Below are 21,252 nucleotides of genomic sequence, written 5' to 3'. Positions count from 1 at the left end.
AAAAAAAACTGTCCAGGATCATCAGGATCATTAAGATCTCAGATATAAATATCAATAATACTTACTCTAATATAGAAGAAAATAATTAACATACAATTTTGAAAATTAATGCAAACCTTAATTCTTCCAAAAGAAGAAATAATCATCAAAATCACCACCACCACCATCATCATCATCATCATCCCACAGGGAAAACAGTGAACATTCCAAAAAGTGATGTTTACATTGACAATTTAACAAAGTTGAAAGGTTGTTAGTGAATAGTAATTAAAAACAAAGGAAAACAAAACAAAACAAAACCAAAAGACAGTGGGACCGAAGAAAGTTACTGTGGAAGAATCAAACTTCCTGAAAATATTTGAACTCACAATTAAAAACCACTTTGGATCAAACCTGCTCCGCCCCCCCGCCCAAAAAAATCCAGCTAAATTTTACTATTGACATTTGATTTTCTATCTCAGGTATAAGTAACTCTTAAGATCCTTATACAGAAGTTTCACAGACTACTACAGAATTTTTCAACAATATTAATAAAATAAAAAGTAACATTAAGTATAAATTTATGATCTGATTTGTGTATTTAAAAGAAATCAGAAGGTCTGGATTTCTATTCATGGAATGGCTTGTTTAGCACAAATATCAAGACAAGGCTGCTTTGGGTTCCAACACTGAGCTACTTTCTTTTTCTGTCCTGTGTTTATCCAGACAGGATCTAGGTTAAGGCAACCACCATTCCCAATCAAGAGCCACTATTTCTACATGTGGCCTCGAGTACTGTGTCTTCGAGCTACACTAACCCAGAAACATCTTAGAGAAGAAGAGTCCCAAGTAAATAATAGCTACAGTGTTTGGGTTTTTTGGACATCAGTGAACTTCAAAAGTCCCAGCAGCAACATAAAAGTTGAAAAGAGAAGGAAAGGAACCAATTAAAAGTTTTAAGGGACTATTATGGAAGATATAAAATGTTAGAATCAAATGGTAAGTAAACGACGTGGAAAACAGAATTCAGCTGACGAAATTTTAAAAATGTTAAATTGATTATTTTAAAGGGACTAATAGAAGTTTGTTTTTTAGAAAATTATTATTTTTTTTAAATATGGAATTAAAGGAGCTTTCTCCTGAATACCGAGCTAAAGTTTTCTTGATTGCGTTTGACTCGCTCCATCTCAGGAGTGACAGGAATGGGGGTCCCCTTGCTCAAGTTCTCTTTGTACAAAATCTGTGTGCACAAAACCAACAGTCACATCAGCTTGGACCCATCTTTTAGGTAACCTGATCTTCAAAACAGTCCCTAAAAGTATTTTCGTTTTCATAATGGCATAAAATAGGCCTAAACAACCTCAAGTAATAGAACAACTGTGACGTTTAGTCACACACAGGGCGATGTCTGTCCCTGAGTGGCAGTGATAAAGACGCAGTTGCCAGGCCACAGGCAGGAGTCACTTAGTAATAGAGGTCCTCTCTCAAAGACAGAAGGATGAGGCCTTATCAAAGAGTGTTCAAGTTAATTGAAATTAATATCCATAATGAGTTGTTGGTAACTCTAAATTAAGGAACCAGAGAGAGAGAGAGAGGTTTGGGGGAATAAAATAAATATTAATAGATACTAAAAGCTAAATAAACATTAGCTTTCAATGATCCTTAAACTATTCCAAAGGAAAGCTCATTTCTCTTACATGGTATACAAAAAATAGCTGAGCCACATTTCTGACTTAACTGTAAATTGCTCTGCCATCTCTTGAATGAAAATATTTAAGAATCACATTCTTTTACAAAAAGTTACAAACACAAAAAATACATCAAACAGAGCCAGAATAAGCACAAATAAAATTCTAGTTAACATTGACCTTTTGAAGGGATGTTAGATTTTTACTTTTGACATGTGTCACACCAGTTAGAAACACCTGTTGTTATTAAAGGGGAGGGTTTGAGGGGGAAAAAAAACAAACACTGAATATTATGGGTTTTTAAGGAAAGTGATCTATCATTATGTTTTAGGGAAAACGCAGTTAAAATTTCACACCAGAACTCAAGTAAATACTAAATTAGATTTGGGTTGAAAACTGAGGTAAATATTTGGTATCATTATTTTCATTATATGAATTTAGTAATTTTACAGGAAAAAAATATGTTTGTAATGTGTTAAAAATATTATTTTAAATAAGAATTAAGGGATTTTATTTTTTGCCCCCTAAGAAATACCGAGCTAAAGTTCTCTTGATTGCGTTTGACTCTCTCCATCTCTGGAGTGATAGGTGTTGGGGTTCCTTTCCCCAAATTTTCTTTGTACAAAACCTGTGAGATACAAGAAAGTACCCAGAAGACATTCAAAACAGGCACAAAGATTAAGGAAGGGAGAAAATTAGAGGCAGGTAGTTTGTGTGAAGAGGGAGTCTTTTAGTGAGTAATACTTAGTAAGGATAATGCTTTTACTTTTTCTTCACAATTTTAATGATGAACTCTACCATGCTAATTCTGGGGATAAAAAAGTACAACACAAAGCACTGAGTTATAGGAAATGAGTATAATAATGAGGAATCTTGTGTTAATTCTACTTACAGTATTTCAGATCTAAGTTTTCACACTTGTCAGTCGCTAAAAATGTTAAAGTACCACCAGAAAAGCGAGTCACTTCTGTAAGTTCAGATGGTTTTGGTCAGGTAATAACACACACCCCTCCCTCCCTCCCCCCGCCCACACACATACACAGGATTGTTAAGATGTTACTTTTTAAAAAAGGATAATGAGTTATTCTGGTAAACTTTTAAAAGTAGGGAAATTGAGTTTCTAATTTGATATATTTGTAAATACCGAGCTAAAGTTCTCTTGATTGCGTTTGACTCTCTCAATCTCTGGAGTGACAGGGGTTGGAATGCCTGTTCCCAAGTTTTCTTTGTACATAACCTGTAGAAGATAATTAGAATCTAAGCCAAAAAGGTGAAATGACCATGAATCCTTTGGATTATGCATAGCTACATCTGTGGGCTACGTGGTGGAAACTCTTAAAAACAATCTAGCTTTCAAGTATGAAACTCAAGGAAGACGGAAAAGAAACTCCACAAATATTTATGTTCCCCCCTCAAAAATAACTTTACTACCCTTGAACACTTGGTACTAAATTATGCATTTTCTGTTGTCAACACTTAGAACATTTCTAAAATGCATTAAAAAGTAATAAATTCAACAGTGAGAAAAATCGAACCACTTCATAACATTTAGTATTAGTAGGTCCACAGTAGATTTGTACTTAATTAAATAGGTTACTTGGTTTAAAATTTTCTAATCATGGGATACTCTATTCCTTCAAGGTTGGGAATTTTGTTTTGTATTTTCTACTGAAAATTCCTAGGGGCCCCCTAGTCTGTAGGTACTCTTAATATAAGGAGACTTAAAAGTATATTTTTCAGAAAAAGCATCTTTCCTTGATATTTCTACTGATGGTTGTTGGATCATGTAAACTGGTGTTTTTCAAACTGAAGGAAGTCCCTATTTTTTAGGGTCGTATCAAAGGCCAATAAATTTTAATGAAAAGAATAAGGAACTTCCTGAACCTCTGGCCCCCTTCTTTTCCTTCTTTCCCTTTAATGTTAAGACTTATCAGCCTAAAGGAATGAATGAATTCTTTTTAAATAAATTGGTCAATGGTGTACTTGAGCATGGGGTGGGGAGCAACATGAACAACGCAGGGGGTTTAGGTCACAGATTAACTCCCCTAAACACTGACAAACTAGTGGTGATATCTTTGTTTTGCTGGGAAACTTTGAGGGATCTTTAAAAATCTACTGTTTTAGTACAAACTTGTGTTTCTTTACCCAGCAAGGCAGCAGAACCGAGATCATGGATAACAGAACAAAACATAATCAGAGAAAGACAGGAAGTTGCAATCAAAAGTGACTAAAAGAGTTTTCTTGATTTGTGGACACAAAACCCTAAATGAAATCTGTACCACAAGGAAGCCAGAGTATAAGCAAAGAATGAAACAAGAAAGAGATCTAAATAATATGAGTAACGTTCAAGAGAAATACCACGTGTCTCCTAATGACAACAAAATGAGACTTGAGGCCTCCAGTGACCAGCAGAATCTCTAAGACCAAGGTCCTCACCTTTTATTGGCCATAAACTATTTCCCAAACTCCACAGGGTCTCTTGCTAGTAGCCAGCTATTTCTTAGAATGTGCATATGGATGGGAAAGCTGAGTGTGAGTGAGTGAGTGAGTGTGAGTGTGTGTGTGTGTGTGTGTGTGTGTGTGTGTGTGTGTTGGGAGGTGGGGAGCAGAGGCTGGGCTAACCTGATAGAGGTCAGGAGAAACATATGCTTAACCTGATTATTTAAGGTGTGAGGGACACCCCCACACACACACATCCACTATGCACAGGTACCTGGAATTCCTCATAGAGAACATGCTTAATATAGAGTATGTCATTGTGGGTAGATTGTGGGACAGTGAGCACCTTAAACATACACCACCTTTGCAAGACAGTAGAGGAAATTGGGCAAGAGATCTTGAAAGGGAGAGGAGAAGGCTGCAGAGACTTCACAAGTCAACCTAGAGTTTTCCTGGACAGGGGAGAATTGTCCTGAGATATACGTACATGCAAATATATACACTGGAGTAACACAAAATATGATATGATATTATGTAATATATATGTATGTTATATATATAATTGTGTACATTATATAAAATTGAAATTTATATGCCAATTGTCTAATATATAATTACATAAAATATATACTATTTTGTGTTATTTTTATGATTATATCTTTTAACTCAAGATCATTCTGATAACCTTATTACTACTGTTGGCACTTTTTACTCTAGGAACTGCAGGCATGATCATTAGTCAAGAAGTCAAGTCCCTTCTGCTCCTTGATGGTGTGAAGACAGAGGTTTCTTATCTAGGATGGAGAGAGGTTTACACCATTCCTAAGGCCTGGGAAGAAGGGATGACAGAGAGCTAGGGAGCAATTGGGAGGTGGCTGGTTGCACAAACGCGTGCTGAGCACATGGGCCATTACCGAGCTAATGTGCTTCTGTGTCTCCTTGACACGTTTTACTTCAGGCAGGTCAGGAATTGGGATTCCTTGTCCAATGGCTTCCTTATACTTCACCTGCAGGTATAAAAATGGGAACATGTGCATGTGTTTGGTTAGGAGCTCTGCAGTTTGTAAAGTCACAATTTAAATAATACAAACTCTATACTTAGTGTGCACGGGGCTCCATTTTGACACTAGGTCAGAGGACAATGCTTGGTCTCTCTCCTGTCCGTTCGGGGTGGAGCAGAGGGCGAGTCCATACTCAGACTGTAGCCCCTTACCTTTCCTGTGCACTCAGATGTTGTTATACCCAACAGTTCGTTTGGCTAGGACAAATACATTCACAACATATACCCAGGAAGGTTGAATTTTCGACTTTAACATATTTTATTTTCTTACAAGTGACAAGGAGTCTCTCCTTGACTAAACTTCAGTCAGGGTCCTCTGAATCTTCTTCCCAAATAGGCCTCAACTTTTGGATTTCTGAGTCTATCTTTGTATCGCCTGATTGTAGCAAGGATCCTGCTAAGTCAGTTTAGCGAGAATCCCCCTACCCTTGGCATGTCTTCACCCTTGATATCTGACCAAATTCCCTACCCCACCAGCCCCACCAGGCAACATCTGGTCACCCTGGCCTGCCACCAGCAAAAATCATGTTAGGTAGGTTCAGCCAGAACCTCCCTTACCCCTGACAGTTTCTCAAATTTTCTATCTTCCGCCTGCCTCTTTATCCACCCCGCCCCTGCCCCCTGATTATAAATCCTTACTTTTCCTTGCAATTCCTTTGGAATTGAGCCCAGTTTCATACTGAGATCTCTTTCCCCTATTGCAACAGTCCTGCATAAAATCTGTTTTGACCGGGCGCCTGGGTGGCTCAGCTGGTTAAGCGACTGCCTTCGGCTCAGGTCATGATCCTGGGGTCCCGGGATCGAGTCCCACATCGGGCTCCCTGCTCGGCGAGGAGCCTGCTTCTCCCTCTGACCCTCCCCCCTCTCATGCTCTCTCTCTCTCAAAAAGATAAATAAAATCTTAAAAAAAAAAAAAAATCTGTTTTGACCGCTTGAACCACGGTCCAGCTCTGGTTTGCTCTGACATCGGCCTCTCGGTTTCCCACAGGTAACCTCCCCTCCTGCCACCTGCTCTGGCTGCACTGATTGGGGGATGGCCCTCACCACAGGCACCTGCTTCAGCAGCTTCAGCTGCTTCTGGAGACAACAATTTTGAGTGCAGCTCAGCCCTCAAAGTAAATTATCCAAGGCAGGCAGAAAAGCAGCGGATGAGTCTCTGGTAGGGGGGCGGGGGGTGTCTTTACCGAGCTAATGTGGTCCTGTGTTTGCTTCACTCTCAGCATCTCAGGGGTCTTTCCGATTGCCGTTCCCGGCGAGACATCCTCTTTATATAAAACCTGGGGCATTCAGAATCAGGACAACGTTACACAGAAGAAAGGAAAGCCCAGCAATTCCTGGAGGAAGACTAGGAAACATGGCTTCTGTGAAAACAAGACACTAGAGAATGTTCTTAGCCGTGTGCCGGAGGATCTGACGTCTTCCACGTCAGCATCATTAACTCCAACCATATGTACAACACGGACAACTCTCCAGATCTTGAGATTTAATATTATCATAATGTATTAATACAGGATGAGAAAAACCGGGACGATGTTGATTTGAAAAGACCTCTCCCATATGAAAACAAAATCCATTAAAGAAATGTGAAGTCAGTTATTCTGGGGAAGGATAGTAAAAGAAATCACAATGTCAAAAAGAAATCCATCTTCACGGAGCAAGACAACACATGTTACTGCTCTGGGATTTAAAAAATTAAAAAGAAAAGTTACTTTGTTAGCAGATTTAAGGTGTTATTTCAAATGGCGTCTGGAGTGATGTTTTTAGAGCAAAGCATGGGAAATTTTAACAAATAACCACAAGTATTAACTGGGGAGGTTAGATGTTAATTGTCTGAATCAAGATGAGGCTAGCATATTTTTAAAGAGGAGAATGGAATTATTAGGTTAGCGTTCAATGGAAAATAAATAGTAAATATACCGAGCTGAAATTCTTTTGATTTTCTTTAACACGTAGTATTTCTGGCGTGTCTTGAACAACTGTAATTTTTCCTTTACTGTTTTTAAGGTCACACTGGTATTGGAGCTATGAAGAAAGAGTAGACACTTGTTAAGATTTCAACATTTTAAAATATATTTTAAATTGTCTCTATTGTGCAAGGGAAGTAAAAATCCAAATTAAGATAAAAACCAAATGTCTGTGCCACAATAATCATCGTCTGATAGCCGAAGGGAAACTCTTTAATAAAAATTTTGTAAAAAAAAAAAAAAAAATTTAAAAAACCCTAAAAATGGTAACGTGTCAAGTTAGATTTTTTTTAAAAAAATGCATCCCTTCCTGAATTAATTTTGAAAATGACAGATGTCACCACTAATGGAAGATGGAGATAGTTCACATACGGTGACAAGAAGCCACTGACAAAGTAGCAGTGGGTCTTCTAGGCTATGATTTGGGGAATACAAGGTGATCTTGGAGAAGAACGGAGCACATGTTTCCTGGGCCACAGGTGGGAGTTGGGGAGGGCTGTCCCACCGCCCCCATGCAGAGGGGAGGCCCAGTGTGTATGCCCGGAGGCAGCCACCATGCCCACCTTATCCCAGGGATCAGTGGGCTGTGTCTTAGAGTCAATGAAAACTTACAAGGCTGAAGTTCTTTTGGTTCTCCCGGACTCTCTGTATCTCTGGGGTGTCCAAAACAGTCTCATAACAGGACATGCATTTCTCTGCATCTTCCTTGTACTTTTTCTGAGAATAGATTCCAAGAAATAAGGACGGTGAACACCACAGGGAAATGGGCCAGTGGGACCTACCACGGCCGTTCCTGCTCAGCAGAAGGAAAGTCCTTTGTAGTTTTCAGACTGTTCATGGACGTTAGGGGATTGTAAAGCAGAGCCCTCTCTTGGTCAATGAGCTCCATGTCTTTTCTTTCTGGGAGACCTGAGCATGGGCATTTAATAAAACCCATTGTCATGGCAAAGAGAGCAGAAGGAGGCCCCTGCTGGCTGGTCCACACAGAGGAAGGTGACAGACAAGCAGGCTCCTGGCGATGGGGTGTCTCCTGTGAATGGGATGGGGCCATTTAGCCAGGAGCCAGACGACCAACAGGCAGGGAGAGAAAAGCAGGGAGGTGAAGAGCCATCAGCAGGCCTGTGTAAAGCTGGCCTTCACCGGTGACGAGGCGATTTTCACTGAGCTCTGAACAGGTTGGGGGTTCCTGCTACAGGCCCGGCAGGGAGGTGCCGCAGCTCCGGAGGCCCCTCTAAACAGACCTGGGGCCGCCATTATGCCCGACTGACCAGCCATGACTCCGAGCCAGCCGTCCCCGTTCTCGGGCTTTCCTGCCCCTGCCGGCAGAGGCCGCCTGCAGGCAAACAGGCTTGAGTGATGGAATGTAGAAAAGCCCATGAGGCGACCCACCTCAAAATATCCGTAAGCCCTAAGTGACCAATGGATGACTTACAACGAGGCGCAGTTACCAAACAGGGAGGATTCCGTACGTCGCCATCCCTTCCCATCTCCCCCCTTTAAAAGCAGTCCCCGGCCACTACCTCCTTGCAGACTGCCTCTCTGCCATCCTGCCCTCCACCCCCGGCGCTGTGGGCCCCAAACTTCTCCCTCCTTTGTTCTGTCCCCCCATCCAATTGAGAGACACCCCACTTAGGCACCACTCTGCCTAGCCTCTGGCTGAAGACTGTGCACAGAGGTCTGCTCTTCCTCCCAACACCTGTGCCACTGGTCCCGAGACTGAGCTGTTCACTTCCCTTAACCTTTGCAGCACAACACTTCCTCCACCTTTGGGCCAGATTGATTGATTGATTGATTGATTGATTATTTATTTGACAGAGACATAGCGAGAGCAGGAACGCAAGCAGGGGGAGTGGGAGAGGGAGAAGCAGGGGGAGTGGGAGAGGGAGAAGCAGGGGGAGTGGGAGAGGGAGAAGCAGGCATCCCGCAGAGCGGGGAGCCCGATGTGGGGCTCGAACCCAGGACCCTGGGATCATGACCTGAGCCGAAGGCAGACGCTTAACGACTGAGCCACCCAGGCGCCCCAGATTTTTTTTTTTTTATTGCTCGTCACCGAGTCCTTTCACTTTTCTCTCCAGCTTTTTTTTTTTTTTTAAGATTTTATTTATTTATTTGACAGAGAGAGACAGCGAGAGAGAGAACACAAGCAGGGGGAGTGGGAGAGGGAGAAGCAGGCTTCCTGCAGAGTGGGGAGCCCGATGCGGGGCTCGATCCCAGGACCCTGGGATCATGACCTGAGCCGAAGGCAGACGCTTAACGACTGAGCCACCCAGGCGCCCCTCTCTCCAACTTTCTTTAGCTCCAGTTTCTCCCACTTTTTAGGGAAGTTTGTGTGTGGAGGGCTGAGGAAAGGCTAGCTACTTTTGCAAGGGGATAAAACTATTCTTTCTACATCTCTTTCATCTAAACTGTATTACACACAAATTACGAATTACATTTATGTGTTGAAAGATTTAATCTCCTCAAAGGCAACAAAGAAGCTGTTTTAACCAGTAAGAGATTTTCAGCCCAGACTTTGAACAGGAAGCCAGTTAAAACAAAGATTTCTGGAAGGAAAGAGCAGTTCACCACCTTCCTAGTTCAGGAAAAAGTCACCTGAATGACTCCTCTTCGTTATGCAAATGTAAGGCAAACAGTTCCATGGTCCTGGGAAAGCGGTAAGACCCGTCCTCCTTTTTTTTCTTTTTTCTTTTCCTTTTGTTTTCTTAAGGTTAAGTAAAAGCCGCTGCCGTAACTGGTTTGCTGAGCTAGTGCTAGTCACTAAGAGCAGTGGTTAGTCTGTACTTGGAACTTGGGGGTGTTCTGAGAGTGAAGAGTCCCAGACCCCTGGCATTAGGAAGTATGTAGTATATTACCCTGAATTTGTAGGTCCATTCACACTGCTTGCATTAACCCCCAGTATGAGACTCAGAAGTTATAAAATACATACTTTTCACTGGCAACCGAGAAGCAATTTTGTAGAAAGCATCAGCACTGCTACACCACTCAAAGGTAAATACTAATCTAAATTGGGAAGGAAGAAATCTGCCTGGCCATATCTTAGGCCTTGAGGAACTAGGCTGAGGAAACCTCCAAGGGGACAGAGAAAGTGGCTTAATTCTTCCCTTGAACAAGCCTGCGCTCTGAGGTTTTCCTTAAAGATTAGCAATGGAAAAGGCTCAAAGTTCTATGGCCGGCAAGCCCTCACAGCCTCAAGAATGTTGGCGTCCTTCAATGAACACAACATGGTAGTCTGGGGCCCAGATAATTTTGGTAATAAAATGCTTCCCCATTCCCCCCACCCCAAAAAGGTTCATTTCTCCCATTTGAATATATCTGTTTCTTAAATAAACCATTCTCCAGTGATAACTATTTTTTTCATGTCTAATTTTAGGATATAAAATTATATATTGCTAATGAAGGACTTAAATCCATGATTCCCCTGACCCAACTGGCCATTGAGAGATCGCCTGTGAATATTAAAAAAACAAAAACAAAGAAGCAAACAAACAAATAAAAACAGATTTCCAGGGACTACATCAGGCTTACTAGCTTCAAAATTCCAGGGTGGGGCCAGGAAACCTACACTCCCAGGTGTTTATAAAGCACAGCCTGGTCAGGTCACTATGGCTTTATAACTCACTGCTCAGAAGACAATTTGGAGCTACTTAAATAAATTGCAGATCTCTGATATCACTGAAGATTAAAACAAACAGGGGTACATCCTGCTGTATAAAGGACATCATACTTTCCTTCATTTCTCAGCGTTATCCCTCACAGAGGAAGCAGGGTTAGATCGCGTGGTTGCTGTGGATGACATAGGTCAATCTAGTTAAGAAGATTATGGACTGTCTACTTTGTTCCTTCCTGATTTGTACATACAATTTACATCCACATTATAGGAGATTTTACAGGTTAAAACACTGATGCTACCATGTAAGAGTTCTTCAGTACCTTAAAGTTCCCTCATATAATCTATCTTAATTCTGATACAGAAATCTCACCTCTGACCCAAACTTGCATCACAGATGAATCCCTTCTCCGTTACTGGGCAAAACTGTGATTTGAAAGAGCCTACGTAGGTATTAATGGAAAGACTTCATGATTGGGGTCTATGTGTGATATTGCGATGAATGTCCTTACCTGGCTTGAAAGGTTCTTGACTTGCTGGGCATGAATGATCTCCGGAGTATCAACCACAGAAGTGAAATTGGCTTTTTCCATTTCTGCTAATTGCTTATACTTAATCTGCAAAAGAACACCCAACACTTGGGTAAATGTTTATAATGTACATATTTGTTGATTTCATTTGATTACGAGGTGGTCAATATTTCTTTCCCAAAAGGATTCATTCATTTGAGACTCAACATATATTTTTTCCTTTTGTGTTTATAGCTTTATACTAAAGAGTGAGATTCGGAAAGGTTGAGTCCTAGTTGTTGAAAGACTTACTATCTAGTTGGGCACAGGGGCTGGGAAGGGGAGAAGTAGTGGGAAAGGAGCAAGATAATCAACACCTATTAAGGTATGGATTGTTCACATATTAAGAGCTGGGAGCAGAACAAATAAGCAAAAGATAATACGAGATGTTAAAAACTACCTTTTAAATTTAGGTCTTGGAAGAGGGGAAAGAAAGAACTCCCAAAATGTTCTAAGCAAGGAATTCTTGGTGCCGAATGGGGGTGGGGGTGGGTATTGACTAAGAAACAAGACCAGGATGTCCAAATCTGTCCTAGCTTCAAGCTCTCCAACTTCTCCCCTTTGCTCTGAATGTCCTCTGTGGCTATAGACTCAGAAAGACCAATGAAAAGGCAGCCGGACGAAGTGTCTGTGCTCTTTCTATCAGAATGGCTTCCACCAGGCAGATGTTTAAAAATGCCACTATAGACATAGGACTGTTAATCAACCAAGTAAGATAACAGAAGGACAACACTGTGTCCTTGTAATCACAACCAAATTAGGTTGACATGGAATAGTAGCACTGACCTGACTGGCAATATCAGTAGCATTCTTGGCCCTCATGAAGTCGGGGGTTTCATTGGCCATGGCATTCAGGCCTCTTCCTTTGACTTCCAACTCCAAGCCTCTCTTATATTCTTTCTGTAGTAGCATTAAAACAAGAGTTACCTAACTTCCGTGACGAGGCAGTCGATGTACATACAGAGTGACGGTAAATCCACATACTATACCACTATTCGGTTGCTAGTGTTCACCTTTGCTATTCCCTGTGGTCAGATGCAGTGGTGGCCACAGAAACCTGTTTTAGGAAACTGTTCTACTTGTGTCCACATGTGAGGCTTCCTTTTGACCACTTTTAGCATTCCCTACTTAGAAAATCGAAGTAAAAAGGGCATTTTAAATCTGGTTTGCTACATAACTAGTACTGAACTTAGGTGCATAACACTCCAATGTGATGTTTTAATTTAAATGAGCACACCAAATGGATCATGGTTAAATCAAATACTATTAGATAAATAACAGATTACGAAAGCCACTGGATGCAAACCATAGTATCGACTCATCGGAAATCAAGATATATATATATGTATATATGTATACATATATATATAATTTTTTAAAGATTTTATTTATTTATTTGACAGAGAGAGACACAGCGAGAGGGAACACAAGCAGGGGGAGTGGGAGAGGGAAAGGCAGGCTTCCCGTGGAGCAGGGAACCCGATGCGGGGCTCGATCCCAGGATCCTGGGATTACGACCTGAGCCGAAGGCAGACGCTTAACGACTGAGCCACCCAGGCACACCGAGATATATTTTATTTAACAGTTAATAACCATGTTGGATATGGAATTTGAAATTCAAACCTCTCTCTTTCTTCTCTTTTTTTTTTGTTGTAACTTGGTTAGGGAGGAGAAGACGCTGTGGGCCTACCTCGTTGAGAATTTGAGTGGCGTTCTTTGCTCTTAGCATGTCAGGCGTGTCTTCCATTTCACTGAGACCCTTCCCACGGATGCTTTCCTCTAGATCTTTCCTGTATTCTTTCTATATCACAAAACAAAAGCAACACCACTGACAAGAAAGCCTGGATCGTTCCTCTTAGGTGAAGAGCCAAACCAAACAAGCAAACAAAGACCAAAAAAAAAAAAAAAAAAAACCCTCCAATTTTAAGTAGTTACAGCTTAGTGATTAAAGATATGATAAAGGCAGGGTATAAGCTTCATCAGTTAATATTAAATATCAGTTAAGAAACTAGCACATTTCATTAGGTATTCAAGTAAAAAATGAGAAGAATTAACGTGGGTAAGAGATTAGGTGGTAATACCAAACACATGTGAACCCAACTTGAAATCCGCTAAAGTTAGGTGGTGATGAAAATGGTAGAAGGAACACATTGATGAGTGTCATTAGTGCAATTATTGGGATCAAGAGCGAAAGCAAAGACCAAGTGGACACTACCTCGCTGGCTATTTTGGTTGCATATTTGACATGTAATAAAGCTGGCGTGACCTCCAGGCCCGTCAGGTTTCTGCCTTTAATGGACTCTTCATAATCTCTCTTATATTCTTTCTAATGTGAGTAGGAAGGAAACAGAAATTAAAAAAAGGATCTTTATTACAACTTATTTCTCACACCTAGGAAGAAAAAAAAATCACAACACTGTCCTTCCATGTATGACCCCTTAACTGGATCATAGTTTAGCTCATGGTCACACATTTGAAAGGTATCTGGTTGTTCTGGAAATATTTTGTCTACAACAAATGGCCTCAAGGAGACTCAGAATTTGAGAAGCCTGTTGGGCTCCTCGTTCATATGTCCAGCACTGTAACTGAGGCTGCCCCACCATCTGCCTCACAGCAGGGAAGGACAGCAGAAGGGGAAGGACACGTGTGCCACCAAGACTCTGAATCCACTGTCATCTCTCCTGAGGCAACAAGATTTTGCTTCTGAATTAAAAGTAAGGGGAAAATAACAACACAGAGGAAGAAGAGCCTGAGGGCACAAAATGCAAATTTGGCCTTTTTCATAATCATGACTTATTATTTTTAATCCGAATAGATAAGGTAGACAATGAGACACAGAGAAATCCTAAGATTTTGTCCTCCACTGAGTCCCAAGCTCCCTCATCTCCTCTCTAATCCCTGGACTAAGCTGTCTCATTGGGAGACTTGGAATAAATGCTGGAACTCCATTTTTATAATTTTTAATTTCGATAGAATTTTAAATTTACAGAAAAGTTGTAAGACTAGTACAAGGAACTTCCATAGCCCCTTTACCCAAATTCACCAATTGTATGAAGTTATGTTAAACGTTTGATTATTTGGCCTTCTTTACACCAGAAAGCTCCACAGAGTGCTACTTTATTAACAACCATTTAGGTGCCTCGTTAGCGCAGTAGGCAGCACGTCAGTCTCATATTAACAACCATTTATCTTTATGGTTGGAGATACGCCCCATGGGGGAGAGGTAAAAAGCAACCCAAAATAAGTCTGTTTCCCAGTGAAAACTTCCTAAAATTCAAAATAAGATTCCATTCTTCTCTGCTGTTGGTTAAAAAGGAAAAAAAACAAATTTTTTTAGATGCTTGTGCTTACATTTCTAAATTTCTAAATAGGAAATATGGCATCTTGGCATCTGATGTTTTGATAAACATCTTGATCATTACTCTCTTGTTTGGCCTGGGGCTTCCTATTAGGAGCATTCCAAAGCCAATGGTGGTTCTGTGCAGAGGGAACTTTTCATTCATCAAAGAAAAATTCATATAACATTCAATATAATTTGTTTCAGTTAAAGTTAAGAATAGTTTGCTATGTTCTAATGCTACAAAAGAGTTGAAATAAAACATATATGATTAAGTATTTACTATTTGGAGCATTTAGTGTAACTGAACCATAACATTTCAGAGACGGAAACATTTTAGTGACCACATGTGAAAAAGTTCCATGACCTACAACTTTTGGATAACAGAAGGCTGGGTACACGTGTGGGCAGAGCTTGTCTTTAACAGCTTGATGGCACGTTTGTGGTGTGTTTTGTAGGACTTACCCCACTTTGCATCTGCTGAGACTCTTTGGCAGTAATATATGTTGGTGTTTCAAAGTCCAACATGGGCTTTCCTCGTTCCTTTTCATAATTTTCTTTGTATTTCACCTAGTGATGAAAAGCCTTATTAGACAGATCGCCTCTGGTCAATTCCCAGACAGAGACCAGTTTAGGGATAGTATTTTTTAACTGATACGTCAGTCCACATGGATGGCATCTCATTGCCACTCAAAACAGGTTCTTATGTTTCAGATCTAGCACCTTTTTGTTGTTGCCTGAGAGAAAACACCCTTACTGTCGGCAAAGCAGAATTAGGATTTGTGTTCAATTCAAGAAGACAAAAGAATCACTGCAGAAGAATCAGCTGAGAGAAAGGCCAAGGCAAGGAAATGCATGGGGAACGTCCCCCGTCAGAGAAGGTCGGCCAAGATCAGATAGGCCTAGAGGTGAACACTGTAACCACAGCATCTGTCAATGTTTCTGAGAAATATCTCCAGTTTTTCTTTTATGAAGAATTTTATCAGAGACCTGGGGTCTCGATTCAAGAGATAACACACACAACTTTCTTTATATGTCATGAACTGGATCTAGGTCATAATCCGTCACATATTCAATGCAGCCAATATAAATTCATATAAAAATGAGAAAGAGTTTACATGTGGACTGACTTACTAAGAAATCTGACGTTCTCAAAAGAGCCCTAGTGCTATTTTACAAATAAAATGTCGTCATCATTACAAATACAATGTTCCAATCCAATGGAGGATGTGGACATGCGATTACGAGTGGGGGCAGCCCACAGATACTCAGAAATGGAAAGTCAGAGAGGCAGAGGCCCTGTTCACACAGCATCTTCATAGCAATGCTCAATCTTAGCAATCTTGCTGAAAATAGAAACCTGGGGGCACGGGCTGCTTCACAGATGACACGAAGACACTTCTAGTAATTTAGCCCTCTCGGTTAATGCCCAACAGGGGACCTAAATAATTCTGGATTTGTGACGTAGGAAGTCATGTGATAGCAAACTCCTTCTCTGAGTCCTTTCTTTGGAGAATCTTAATTATTTTACAAATTTTCAATTCCTTAAATACCCACAGATACTTCAATGGTAGATTTAATCATGTTACTTTTCTGCTCAAAATCCTCCAAAGGCTCTCTGTCATCATTGCAACGTTTCCTAAGTGGGGGTGCAGACTCATGAGGGCACCCTGGGGTTATCGTATTGGGACTGTCCCCCTTGTAACATAATCTTTATGCTTCCAGCCCGTCAGTGATCTGAGTAACACACATTGCATGTATAGACACTATTTCTCCAATACGTGTTGATGCTGTGATGCATAGCATAAAATTTTGTTTCAAAATGCTGCTAAATTCCAAGCTCCCCTATATCTTTGGACATTTTCCTCCAGCAATGGTTACTAAAACTATAACTACCATTCTGAGGGGGAATTCATGAACGTTTTTGACACTGTAGCTGAACGTGCTTCAGGAAAAAAAGTCTTGATTGACTTACTATACTCTGTAACTCTGTGGCCTCCTTTAGATGAAGCTGCTCCAGATTATCAGGTATTGTGTGGTAGTGGCCTTTACTCTTCTCATAGTTCTTCTTGTACTGGTACTGAGGGGAAGATGGCAAAAAGGCACATGGATGGAAAAGCTGCTCAGCATTTCTATTTTTTCCTTTTTAGGTTAGATATTTACACAGCAGCATCGTCAAGACCAAACTAAGAGCAGCAAACACTAAGTGGGGGGTTACGCAAATGTGTCAAAGGAGGAAGATCCACATCCAGTACTGCCCAGTTGATACAGGATGGCCAACACTTAGGTTATATGGCGTATTCAAAGGAGGTTGGAAAAGTGAAAAGTGAAAGAAATTACTCCAAACCATGATTCCCTGTCCTTAGAAGCAGGGAAGGACTTAGTTAATTGGAAAATAAAAAGTTTAAATATTCTAAGAATAAAAGCTTTTTTACATTCTGAGAGGTGTCACAATCGGTAGAGAGTTGATAGACTAATGCTGTAATTTGGAAGGATGCATTCACACAAAAGAGCTTTCTAATAAATCTAGCGTCCCGGAAGCAGAGAAGGAGATGTATGTGAGCTCAGCAGAGGAATTCCGCTGCAAACGGGTGAAACGTGCTGTTTCTATAGCAAATGACTGAGCTTACAGAACTGGCAAGGTGGCTTGTATTCAGCACATGATTCATTATCAGAGATTCCTTCATATCAGTCACAGGCTTGTGAAGTTTCTTCAGGTCAGCTTTATATTTAACCTGCATGTGAAGGGGGAAGAACGAAATCACATAAACAGGAACTGGAAGACAGTACTAATGGAAGCCATGGTAAGATATCCCATCCGCAAACAAATACTGGAGGTGGTGATGAAAATCCACACACCTCATTCACAGTGGCTAAAAAGTGGAAACAACTCAAGTGTTCATCAACAGATGAATGGAGAAGTAAAATGTGGTGTATACACACAATGGGATATGATTTAGTCATAAGAAGAAATACAATTCTGACAAATGCTACAACATGGATGAACCTCGAAAACATGATGCTAAGTGAAGTAAGCCAGACCAAAAAAGGGACAAATATTGTATGATACCATTTATATAAGATTTTCTAGTAGGCAAATTCACAGGGACAGAAAACAGATTATAGAGGTTACCAGAGGCTAGGGGGAGAGAGGAATGGAGTTATGGCTTAATGGTTGTACAATTTCTGTTTGGGGCAATGGAAATAATAGAGTGGTAGCTGGACAATATTGTGAATGTAATCAATGCCACTCAACTGTACATTTCATTTATTTACTTATTTATTTAAGCAATCTCTACACCCACGGGGCTCGAACTTACAATGCTGAGATCAAGAGTCGTATGCTCTTCTGAGCCAGCCAGGTGCCCCTCATTTGTACATTTAAAAATAGCTAAAACGGCAAATTTCATGTTATATATTTTGCCACAATTAAAAACAAACGTACCTCACTTGCGAGATTGTTAGCATCTTTCATGACTTTGTAGAGCTGGCTGTCTTTTGGATTGAATTTCGGTGTTTTGCCCTTCTCTTTGTCGAAATTTTCTCGGTATTTAACCTAAGAGCAAATGCAAAATTCCAAATTATTTCTGAACATGAATTAATTTGAAAACTAAGAAATAGAGGAAATATAAATACAAAAGAATAGGTTATATATAAAGTGATCATATAACTTACTATCCGCACTAGGACGCTTTTAAGAGTAAAGAAGAGCACAACCAATGTTATGTTGGGGCAACAGGCAGTCAAGGGTAAGACCGAGTATTATAGTATTGCCTCACTCGTTTTTATATTATCCAGAGGTAGGAAAGATAATCACCTCTTTTTAATGCAAAACAAAATTAAGTGGAAAAAGGCTAAAGGCTTCAGGCTCCATTCAGTGATCTAGTGGAGCCTTCTGACCCTAGGAACCACCAAAAACCAAAAGCATTTTAGGTCTACTGTAAGGAGTTCAAAGAGGGGTTGTAAATGGTCCAGAAGAGTGAGACATAGGAATCTGTTAATTAGGAGAATTTATTGTAATTTTAAAATAGTACTTTGGCTAGATCATTTTGATTTTTTCAAACTTGGCAAAAAATGGCATTTGAGTAAAAAAAGAACAGAGTGTGGGGGGGCAAGACCCTCAACATGATTTTAGGCTAGAAGAAAGAAGTGAGATATTTTACAATAACGACAAAAATAAGATTAAGTATACTTTTAGGATACATAAAAGTAAAAAAAATGCAAAGGGCTAACTTCAATTTAAAGAATAAGCATAAATACCAGCTTACTCTACTAATAGCTGTTCCAAATTTTAATACATTTTTTATATTTCCAAGGTCGTGCCACCATCAAGGTAAAAACAAAGAAATGATTTCGATGTTGAGATTTTGAAGACTTTGCTGTTTTTGAAAATTGAGAGGCTCGCATTTCTAATCCTGCGTGAAACCTCAGATGTGGACAAGGAGTCTGGGTTTACTCCCTGTGGAAGGCTCGCCTCAGGGTTTATAGCTCTCAGTGTGGCCCCAGGCCCACAGGGTCTTACCGATGTGGGGGCCTGCCCCATCCTGACTTTGCTGTCTGGCTGATACTTGGGTAGAATACCTCAAAGGCCAAAGGAGAGGGCAAAGGCACAGGGCTGCATCTTACGACGCCTCCGTGATGGGGCATTTGAAGAAAACTAATGTACTCATCAGGGATGTAGGACTGACACCAGCAAACTGACATCTTTCCCTTTTTCTCAGCTATTTTCTTAACCTCGGTCAGGGCACTGACCAAGTTACACTCTTTTCTGTTGATTTTGTGTTGGAATGTGTAGAATGCTATAGAACTTTGTTGAAGGATTTACTTCTGTGCACGCCCATGCCCTCCCTCTGGAACACGCCACTTGGAGTAGGAAGATAGAGTAGACTTGCTCAATAAATGTGATTTAATTGAATGAAAGGAAGAGAGTTGTTATGCCTAGGTAAAATAGCTAAAGAAGATGATTTACAGGAAAATTCAACAGAATGAGGCATTTCCCCTCAGCACCCTGGATATACCTTGATTATATATCACCCCAAACTGTAATTATTTATCTATGGACATAAAGACTGAGGACATCTGTTCACCCCCCCAGTTCTCAGCCCAGTCATGCAATATGCAGATGCTGAACGGAAGAATAAAGGTGACTGCATCTGGTTGGGTTCTAGAAGTTCGAATTTCGTGACTCTTGCCTGTTAAATTCCCACAGGTGACTCAAGTATGAATGCCACCCTTGGGATATAATCCCACTACCCGAGGAGAGGTGCCTGGAGGACCTCACAGGCTGATGTTTTCGTTCCATGAAGACTGTTAAGCACACAAACATCTAGACATACACCCATAAATGGAAAAGTAGAGAATGAGAAAGGCCTGGAGATATTAGAGAGAAACAAGAGACAAGGTCCTTGGCAGACTTTTACGATCTAACTTTTCAAAGCTCAGCAGCACTATCAAAGACCCAGGATCTCTTTTGTTGCTACTCCTGCATTTCCGTGCTGGGAATCACGTCTTCCTGCAAGGTTTTTCACATGAGAGATGCCACTCGCCCATCTGTATTACCTGGCTGCTCAGCCTGGCTGCCTTCTTGGCCATTTCAATGTCTGGGCGACCAAGCATGCTTAACCCATGACTGCCTTCCTTGCGGTGCTTGGCTCTGTACTCCACCTGAATCAAAGAAAACCAAAATGGGCAATACATTCTAAGAGGTGGGTGCCTTGTACTACTTGGTGGCTGTGACCTCTGGGGAGCAGATACATTTTCACCACATTCTTACCTCACTGGCCTGTTTGGCCGCCTGCGTGGCCTTCTTGATGTCTGGCCGATCAGCCACCGTGGTGTAATGCAGGTTTTCTTTGGCATCTTTTTTGTATGCGACCTTTATTTGGAGAGAAAAAAATGTTTACTCACGTGGGAGAAATGCTGTCTTTGAAAAAGTCCTCATCAAGCACAAGCAACCGTTTTATTAAAACCAAACTGATTTTTTAAATTACCCTATTTTTTTAAACTACCAGATAGGGAAATTAGGAATACTACTCAATGAAACCAGCCCAATTTGCACCAGTATGCACCAATTTGGGATCCACTGGCTCAGCGGGCCCCCTGAGAGTGTGAACAGGGGGAACTTACATTACTCTGCTTCTTGGCCACTTCCATAGCATGCTTCACCTCCGGGGGCTCCAGCATGATGGAATAGTTGGATTTCCCTTTCTCCTTGACGAACTTCTTTTTGTAATTTGTCTAAATAGAGCCAGAATTACTTATGTGAGCAGAGGAATCAGGGAAAAGAACTGATTTACCTGAAGAACTGTGAGATCTCCAGGAAAATCCATGGCTCCCCATTCTGGCATCAGTCTGGAACCTGGATCTCTGATCCATAGTCTAGCTCTTCCTTGTCCTTTCTGTCCTGGAACCCAACACTTGTAACACATGGCAATCCTGGGAGAACTGACTACAAGCAAATTAAACTCTAGCTTTCAAAAACATATGGAACCATATAGGGCTCATAAAAATATAATAGCGAGATTATTAAAGCATTATTGATAAGGACAAAGCGGGCAGGGATTACTGAGAAAAAAAGTAGAGATTTTACTTCTCTAAAATTGTTCAGCA

At 40.8% G+C, this 21,252-nt stretch overlaps 1 protein-coding gene across 1 annotated transcript in view; it reads right to left on the bottom strand.

Moving 5' to 3' along the window:
• The window catches only part of NEB (nebulin), a 198,037-nt gene that overhangs the window by 12,385 nt on the left and 164,400 nt on the right, over positions 1–21,252 (bottom strand). Inside the window, exons 130-146 of the mRNA XM_081815483.1 lie at positions 20,770–20,880; positions 20,417–20,518; positions 20,203–20,307; positions 18,089–18,199; positions 17,274–17,378; positions 16,619–16,723; positions 15,109–15,213; positions 13,522–13,632; positions 12,997–13,107; positions 12,093–12,206; positions 11,250–11,354; positions 7,743–7,847; positions 7,084–7,188; positions 6,351–6,443; positions 5,021–5,113; positions 2,812–2,904; positions 2,203–2,295 (exon numbers count right to left, since the gene is read on the bottom strand). Coding sequence (XP_081671609.1) covers positions 2,203–2,295; positions 2,812–2,904; positions 5,021–5,113; positions 6,351–6,443; positions 7,084–7,188; positions 7,743–7,847; positions 11,250–11,354; positions 12,093–12,206; positions 12,997–13,107; positions 13,522–13,632; positions 15,109–15,213; positions 16,619–16,723; positions 17,274–17,378; positions 18,089–18,199; positions 20,203–20,307; positions 20,417–20,518; positions 20,770–20,880 — 1,767 coding nt within the window. The remainder of the gene's footprint in view (positions 1–2,202; positions 2,296–2,811; positions 2,905–5,020; positions 5,114–6,350; positions 6,444–7,083; positions 7,189–7,742; positions 7,848–11,249; positions 11,355–12,092; positions 12,207–12,996; positions 13,108–13,521; positions 13,633–15,108; positions 15,214–16,618; positions 16,724–17,273; positions 17,379–18,088; positions 18,200–20,202; positions 20,308–20,416; positions 20,519–20,769; positions 20,881–21,252) is intronic.

This window comes from Leptonychotes weddellii, chromosome 3 (assembly GCF_054177405.1).
Source record: "Leptonychotes weddellii isolate Sample4059 chromosome 3, ASM5417740v2, whole genome shotgun sequence".
Taxonomy (NCBI): domain Eukaryota; kingdom Metazoa; phylum Chordata; class Mammalia; order Carnivora; family Phocidae; genus Leptonychotes; species Leptonychotes weddellii.
The sequence above is the reverse complement of the archived record's forward strand: the minus strand, read 5'-3'. Positions and strand labels throughout refer to the sequence as shown.